The sequence below is a fragment of the Engraulis encrasicolus genome, chromosome 2 (genome assembly GCF_034702125.1).
Source record: "Engraulis encrasicolus isolate BLACKSEA-1 chromosome 2, IST_EnEncr_1.0, whole genome shotgun sequence".
NCBI classification, from domain to species: Eukaryota; Metazoa; Chordata; class Actinopteri; order Clupeiformes; family Engraulidae; genus Engraulis; species Engraulis encrasicolus.
This window is the reverse complement of record NC_085858.1, coordinates 9,297,444-9,306,026: the sequence shown is the minus strand read 5'-3', so window position 1 is coordinate 9,306,026 and position 8,583 is coordinate 9,297,444. Positions and strand designations below refer to the sequence as shown.

General features: G+C 41.0%; 1 protein-coding gene across 2 annotated transcripts; it reads left to right on the top strand.

The window, feature by feature from the left end:
• The first annotated feature begins 713 nt into the window (after positions 1-713).
• Positions 714-6,498, top strand: si:ch211-76l23.4 (uncharacterized). 2 transcript variants are annotated; one of them, XM_063212914.1, is made up of 4 exons: positions 714-815; positions 1,558-1,724; positions 4,580-4,709; positions 5,515-6,498. In XM_063212914.1, exons 2-4 carry the CDS (start codon positions 1,580-1,582, stop codon positions 5,759-5,761), a joined length of 522 nt encoding a protein of 173 aa, XP_063068984.1. In that variant the 5' UTR covers positions 714-815; positions 1,558-1,579; the 3' UTR covers positions 5,762-6,498. The 2 variants fall into 2 exon arrangements, with proteins under 2 accessions (XP_063068984.1, XP_063068991.1); XM_063212921.1 differs by having other exon boundaries at positions 755-815; positions 1,532-1,724.
• Positions 6,499-8,583: the final 2,085 nt, after the last annotated feature.

Below are 8,583 nucleotides of genomic sequence, written 5' to 3'. Positions count from 1 at the left end.
GGTCAAAAAACAGGCTACTGCAACTATGCTGCTCATTGAAACTAGACTGCCTATTGCCAAATTTGATCTTTAGGCTACATGAAAGTTTAGGCTACTAAGTAATAAACAAATATTTTCTAATGTGGTCCAATTACAGTCATTTTTGTAGCTAAAAATTGCTATTTTTGGACATTCAAAATGGCGGACCATGGAGAAGATCCCCCTTTTCTTGTATGAAAAGTGCAATTTTTCCAGTCATAATGAATACTAAGAATTTGATGGTGGTGGTAAATGAAAAAGGTAACATTAGTGAATGGGCAGCATGAATTCTGGAAATAAACAACAAAAAATCTCACACAGTGTCCCTTTAAGCACACTGCATTGCCCTTTATAGGTTACATGGCTCCAGAAACATGGATATTTTAACGCAACCAGATGAAAACCACTTGACATAGGCTATGTCTTGCATTACTTGTGAGGTGAATTTGTGGGCAACAGGTTTAGGGGTTTACAGGATTACATAGGCCCACCTATTAAAGGGAAACATAAAGGTTTTTTTTAACACCCTCTCTGTGAAGAGGTTTTTTTTTTTCAGAACGCTGCAAGTCTGAAGGGTGTATCCCAATGCACCGTGGCTTGCTCCAACAAGGCAGAGGTGGAGAGAGAGAGAGAGAGAGAGAGAGAGAGAGAGAGAGAGAGAGAGAGAGAGAGAGAGAGAGAGAGAGAGAGAGAGAAAGAGAGAGAGAGAGAGAGAGAGAGAGAGAGAGAGAGAGAGAGAGAGAGAGAGAGAGTTGTGCTTTGGAGAGTTCATCACATTCTTGGATACTTCTGTGGAGGTAAGACACTATGATTGCTACTCATACTCTGGGTGATTTAAAAGCTTGTGTTTTTTGTTAAGCCTTTGCAATACTGCTGTGTAATGTAGCCTAGTTACAAATACAACAGAATACAGGGGACACTTAGGCCTGCATTAATCAAAAAAGTTAGTTTGACAGAGGATGCTGTTTGTGTCAACGCTGGTGTTGTTATACAATTTAATTTTATCAAGGAAACATTTTGTGTAACCTTCATCTACTTTTTATTTGGTCATCATGTGTTATTGGGCACTTTCTCCTGCTATGTACATAGGCTACCTAAAGCTAAAAGACATTTTGTGCCAGAGGATATGCTGCATGTTACAGTATATCCCGCATAATAGGAGACATTCCTTTGTTTTTATATCATGGGTCTATCATTACTTAACTGCACTGCAAAAGCACCCATACTGGAATAAGAAAAGCACTGCAGATGTAATGCTTCAAGTTGAATACCTGTAGATAATGAGCTTGCTGCGTAAATCACAAAATGTCTTCAGAGTTTTGCCAAGTTGGTATAACCTTAATCACAGGCGTGCACAGATAGAGACGAGGGGGTGCTAAAGCACCTGCCCCTTTTGGAATTTCGTTTTTGAAAGTTTTGAAAGCATGTGACAATAATAGTCTTTATACTACCCCCCACCCAAAATATCTGTGCACGCCACTGATCTTAATACACCCTGCTATGGCAATAACAGGTTGTCGTGCTGGCCTGTCTGAACAGGTACCTAAGCGACATTGGCGTCATGAGTCTGAGGGTGAGTGTTCTGCTGTTGGCCGTGGCCATGGTGACGGTGATGGCCCAGAGGAGACGGACCAGCTCCAGCTCCAGCACCAGAGAAAGCGCCACCGCCACCAGCAGCAACGGGGAGTGGAACTACCGCGATGGCTGTGAGAACTGTTTACTTAAGCTCAGTATGCATTTGTGCATCGAAGCTACTTGAGTTTGTAGTTAATGTAGCTCATGAAGTATTTTGATTTGGTGATTTTTGGTTTGCATAGTCCACGAAAGTCCTCTTTCAGTAATGCAGGTGCAGGTGTGTGGCCAGAAGACTTGGTCCAAAGCTGCTTAAGTTTATTTCCCTCACGTACCCTAATTAGTATAGATCGACTGGACTGATTATTTTTTGCGTAGTTGCCATTTGCCTTTTTGCTTCCTTTCTTCTGGCTATTTAGGCTCCATAGGATGTGTTTTCTGTTTGAGAAGTCATTGTTATTGATATACAGTCAATACGGAAAGTATTCACAGCGCTTCACTTTTTTCACATTTTATTATCTTACAGCCTTATTCCAAATGCAAATGAATCTCTGTTGTCAAAATCCTACACAATTTATTCCATTATGACCATGTGAAAAACAAGTTGTCCTGACAGTTTTGAAAATCCATACCAACATTGCCAAACCATGTCAGTCTCACAGCCATGCTTGACTAGCCAGATGATGCATTTTTGTGTAAAACTCACTTGTTTACCACCACACATGCTTAACACCATCTAAAGCAAATTTGTTTATCTTGGTCTCATCAGACCACATGACATAGTTCCAGTGATCCATATCCTTGGAGACCAAGATAAACAAATTTGCTTTAGATGGTGTTAATGTGTGGTGGTAAACAAGTGAGTTTTACACAAAAAGTGCATCATCTGGCTAGTCAAGCATGGCTGTGGGACTGACATGGTTTGGCGATGTATGGATGCCGTCAACATTGGAAATCTGAATTACACCTAAAGAACCATGCATGTCAACATGCACTGTGACTACAGAAGCAGATCATGATACTCTCCATATGATTTCATTCAAAACTCACACCCATCTATTTTAGCCAGGTGCAGACTCAAAATGTACAATTTCAATGCACTGAAAGGTTGAAACACACACCGATGACCTCCCTTTTAATCTCTTTTCATTTCGAAATGAAAAAAATGAATGTAGTTGCTGCCAAAGGTGGTTCTACAAAGTATTAAGCAAAGGCTGTGAATACTTTTGTAAATATGATTTCTTTGTTTTTTATGTTTATACATTTTCAAAACTGTCAAGACAACTTGTTTTTCACATGGTCATAATGGAATAATTTGTGTAGGATTTTGACAGAGATTCATTTGTAGCATTTGGAATAAGTCTGTAAGATAATAAAATGTGAAAAAGGTGAAGCGCTTTGAATACTTTCCGGATTGACTGTATGTAGATGGTCCAAGTGGATTGATTTGCAACAGAAAGATATGCATTGAAGTAACTAAATGTCCCTATGTTTCGCTGTTTATGTCATGGCCTTCTATGCACAACTACAGTGACATACCGGTAACTGTTTCCCTTTACGTAGACTGTATATAACTTATATGATATAAGGTCTACAGGACGTCTACTGAATCTGCAGCTTTTTCCATTTCTATTTCATTTTTTGGGGGGGAAGTGTATTGCTTTAAGCTGTGAAAGTGGATTGCCTGGCAAGCACACACACATGTATTCTGTTAAAGTGAAACTTTTTGGATTTCCCGTTAGTGAAGAAGGCATGTCATGTTATGTTGAACCAAATTGCTGTGGCATAACTGCGTCAGGAAGAGAATGATATGTTGAGTCTAACTGCAGAAGCATGGCCGTGTTCGTGGTTTCAGAAAGAGAAAGTGAACATCCAAGGTGGGGCCAATCACACTGAAGTATGCACAGAGGGTCCTCCATTTGGGGAAAATGGACTGTATTGATTTAAGATGTGCAATTTGATTGTTTTGATATAGTGGAGAAAGTAATATTTTGGCTTAGTGAAGAAGTTAATCAGAGCAACTGTAGGCCTACATTTCAGCATATAGCTGAAGAAGATTAAATCAGTAAAAGAATGAAGACATTGGGAAATTAAATGTTGACTCTAACTGCAATAGCGTACAGTATGTGTAGGTATAGTGTTTATGGGTTTGTGTAGACTGAGAAAGTAAACAGGTGAACCGTGGCCAACCCCACAGAATTATGCAATGTTCTTCATTCGGGGAAAAATATTGGTTTAAACTATGCAATGGGATTGCCTTGATAGTGTAGCAAGAGATTTATATTGTTACTATTATATTATTTACATACAATTATATTGGTGAAGGCTACTTTTGGGAAGGAGGTAGTATGTCATAGACACTGTAAAGTATTTGAACATATATCTCCAGAAAATGCAAACAGTAAAAGAATGATGGTATTGAGGAATGATGACATTTGGAAATGAAATGTTGAATTTAATGGCAATAACATGCAAGTAGAGTTGTGTTTCTCGTTGCAGAGTGAGAAAGTAAATGTGCATGGACCTCACTGAAGTACTGTATGTGATTTTTTTTCATCTGGGGAAAAAGACTACTGCTTTAAACTGTAAAATTGGATTGCCTTGGTAGTGCCAAGGGAGAGATCGACTATTATGTTGTTTAACTGGATAAAACTGGGATTTTGGCTGTGGCTACCATACTGTGAAGACCCTAATATGTCAGAGGCACTGTATATGTTAGCATAATGGTTCAAGAAGATGCAAACAGTAAAAAAAAATAAGACGTTGGGAATGAAATGTTTAATCTATCTGCCATAGCACATGTGGCCATCCCCACTGAAGTATGCAATGTTCCTCATTTGGGGAAAAAACATATTGATTTAAACTGTGCAATTGAATTGCCTTGATGGTACAGAAAGATCATGTTGTAGAAGTGAAAGGTAGACTTTGAGCATCAGGAAGACGATAAATAATTTTTTTGTTTTTTTGCTTTTATTATTATTATTTTCAGCTGAGAAAGTGAACATGCGTAATGTGGCCAACCTGACCGAAGTTCTGGACAACTGGAGATTTGACATCCTTAAGGAGATCAAGAACCAGCTGCTTAATGACCACCAGTCACTGCTGCCTGACTACGCCAGGTAGCATTTATGCACACACATACAGTAGAGTACATATAATTACACTCACACACATTTTATCAATTTATATTTCATTCATCAAGAAGTGCATTCATTAGGAGCCAAACATTGTGAATAGTCTGACAATTAATATTCCAAACTGTACAGTTTCGTCAGACACGCACAGGTACTGTAGACACAGACCGGCTTTACATTCTGTTTTCTTTTCATTTTTAACATTTTTCTTATCTGGAACATTTAGTTTATTCATTCCATGAGTGTAACAAAATCCATATGTGCAGTCCACACAGTATGTGTAAGTATACAGAGAAATGAAAAATAGCAGCTGGATATCTTTTGCTGTACCCAGACTGTTCTCACTCCTTTTGGTTTTGGAAGGAGTCAACATTGTGGCCTGGGAACAGCAGCAGTCCAGTAGCAACCAAAATACCTTTGAGCAACACTGCAACTGCAAAACCCTCACCAAATGCAGCACACAGAATATAACACAGCTGTTCTGGCTCTCACCAGCTCTCTTGTTCTCTTGTACTCTGTCTCAGTCCCTCTCTTTCTCTTTCCCTTTCTCTTAGTCTTTCTCTTTCTCTCTCTCTGCCCCTCTCTTTTTCTGACCTTGTCTTCCTTTGTTGTCAATTTTGTTGCCTCTGTTCTTCTGTCTACCTGTCTGTCTGTTTTTCTGTCTGTCTGTCTCTTTTTCTATCTGTCTGTGTTTTGTCTGTCTGTCTGTCTGCCTCACTCTTTTTCTGTCAGGCCATTCTTTTAGCCTCAAGTTTGTTCTCCTTGCTTTTTGTCTGGTGGAATTCTTCAGAATCCAGCCGCTGTCTGAGGCTCTGGACGACCTGTATAAGGAGTTCAACGCCCTGAAGGCTCACCTTGGCGACCTAACGGAGAAGTTCGGGCCCATCGAGACCTTCATCGACGAGCTGAAGGCTGACAGGGCGGCAGGCGGATCCACCCCACGGGCCGGTTCTACCCAGTCCGACCCGGCCGTGGCCGCGGCCGCTCCCAAACCTACACGCAGAAGGATCGTCAACAAGAGACCAAGCGGTTCCTGAGCCTCCTCCCTTTCCTGGCCGGCCGCATAGCAGTGCAGGCACGCTGTCTCGTCTGTCTGCCTCTGGTCTAGTCACAGTAGTAACAGGAAGCCATGATTGATTCGTGCACTTTTCCTCAAGCGCCTCTACAATTACTATCGTATTTTTTTTTCTCTGCATGTTGCTAGGAAGCAGGTAATACACAAAGTAAGTCTACCCACCACACTGCAGCCAAGGAGAGGCCATACGAGAAGCTGTGGTCTACAAGGGAAATGGTTTGGCCAGTCGAGGGTAGAGAACTGGAGAGGGGAAAGGCCTTTTTTATACGTTATAATCACGGTTGCTTTTCATAGTCCACCACATCCTCTTTGGCAGGACGTTTAGTGGCCATGTTAGATAATGAAACCAGCCAATGATTGTGTAATGTACTGAACATTTTATAGAATTGATTAGGCCATCAGTGTAATCGTTACATGTTGATATTGCGGTAATATATTTTGTTAAATGATTGTCTTTCTTCTACAGTAGTAAAGGTGCCCGACTCTCCCCAGATATACTATAGGCCCTTTTAAATTGCGCTATAAAATGCAATGTGATTTCTAAGTAAATTTGTACGTACCTGATATTGAATGAGAGTGCCTCACTTCTTTCGGCTCATACTGTACTTGCTGCTTTTTATCTGTCTAGCTCATGTGTTCATATGCAATAGTATCAGCAACAAATAAACAATAATCTGTTGCATACATTTTTACACACTGCTAGTGGTTGTGTTTATTTTCGCATGTCATTGCACACAATATTATTATAGCAAAAAGAAAAAACAAACCATGTGGACATGTAATTGGGATTTTCTATTGCACCAATATAAAATGTTATGTTTAATCTAGCTCTCTATGCTCTTTGTACACCAAACTTTCAGAATGTGTCACCCATATATGAGAAAAAAAAAGTTTTACCAATGTCATGTTTCGAGCTCTGATGATACCTATATGAACTAATTTTAGTAGGCCTACTACAGTACGTATGGGGAAAAAAAACTGTGGGCCAAAAGCATTGGGGCAGCCTGCTCTCCCACAAGTATGTGGAGTATCCTACAGAATGTTAAAGGCAGGGGTGCGGTCTCTGGTTCACATATAACATGAGCTATGTTGTTCATAAAGATCTGGTAAGGAACATAACATGAAATCATTCAAACCTTGCCAGTACCCGTCATTTTTGCAGATGGTCAATTTAACTGAAATCTATATCGACATCTAAAGGCACAAATAAAACCATTTTCAAATCAGTCGAGATTGTATGAAAGGTGTTCCTCTGAGGAGACAGTGGATTTCCTCTGCAGACAGATCGCCCTACACTGGCAGGCTAACACCAGAAATTCTCTGAGTATTATAGGAGTCTTATCCAGTCTCTGCTAACACACATCATAACACAGCATGCAATAGACAGAGAGATGAAGAGATGTATATGGGAAAAGGAGAGGCGTAAATCAGGTGCACAGAGACAATATCCACAGTTCATTCAGACGTGAGTAAAATTGCGGCTCTGAGAGCTGTGATGCTTCTCTGGTCTGCAGCGGGTGGCGGCAATGTTGTGGTTGTGGTCGTCAAGGAGCAGGCGGGAGATGCCAGACAGACAAGCTGTCAGGCTGACTGGGAATGAGATACGGAGCCTCAGAGCACTCGTTTCTCTGCCCGGAATGAAGGGAGACACGCTCCAGAGAACCTGATGGGCACACCGATGCAGTGGCAGTGGCGGGTGTTGGTGGCAGCGTACCACCACAATCCAGTCACAGTTCTGGCAGAGGCAGTGTGTGTTTGTGTGTGTGTGCGTGCATGTGTGTGTGCAAGGAACACGGTGGGGGGACATAGGGGTCAGTTGTCCCGGGCCCCGGGCCTCAGTAGGGAATTAGGATTAGGAGAGAGAGAGAGAGAGAGAGAGAGAGAGAGAGAGAGAGAGAGAGAGAGAGAGAAAGAGAAAGGTAGATAGATAGATAGATAGAGTGAGAGATGAGGATGTGGGGGAAGGGAAAATGATGTAACTAGCTGTCCAGTTTTGGGAACGACTTAAAGCTATTTACCATATTATGTTTATCATTAACTTGCATAAGAACTTAACTTAGTATGATCATGCAAATAACTGTGGTCATTTTTAATACATGACAAGGTTTACTTAACATGTGCCAGTATGTTCCACACTTGTGAGTCAGTGCAGTACCAGGATCAATCACCAGGGGGACTCACAGGATAAAAGCACCCAATGAAGCTGAGTGGGAAACAGCTGCCGTTTTGGTCATACATGTATGTCTGTCAGATTCTGGTCATACTGTATTTTATAGTAACATTCCAACATGTGCAAGGACAGGCCTAATCAAGTAGTCATACATTAATTCGAGAACCACCACATTTTCAGTCTAGCTTTTACAATTTATTGCTCAGTTTTGCCATCTCTAACCATTCTACTCTTTGTCTCATTGTTTCCAGTATTCATTTAAAGATTGAGGCATTCATCTTACATCAGGCAGACCAAATCTTTCAGTAAAGACACCTCTTAAATATAAGTATAATCTATGCATGGCTGGCTGGGTATATCCTGCATTTTTGACCTAACAGCGAGCTCAGCACATATTGTAGTGTAGATGTAAGTAAAATACTGCTAACGTTTGCCCATGTTGACAATATCTGACTGTGGCCAACGAATAACCCTGGTGGACCTGATTTGAACTATACTAGCCTATCATGCCCTGGGTCAGGATGGACAGTGGAGAAATGACCTGAGTAGTTAAATCTTCATGGCTTTCTGCTGGCCAGCCCTGCCCTGTTCTTCACTGACGTGCCCCACTCTGA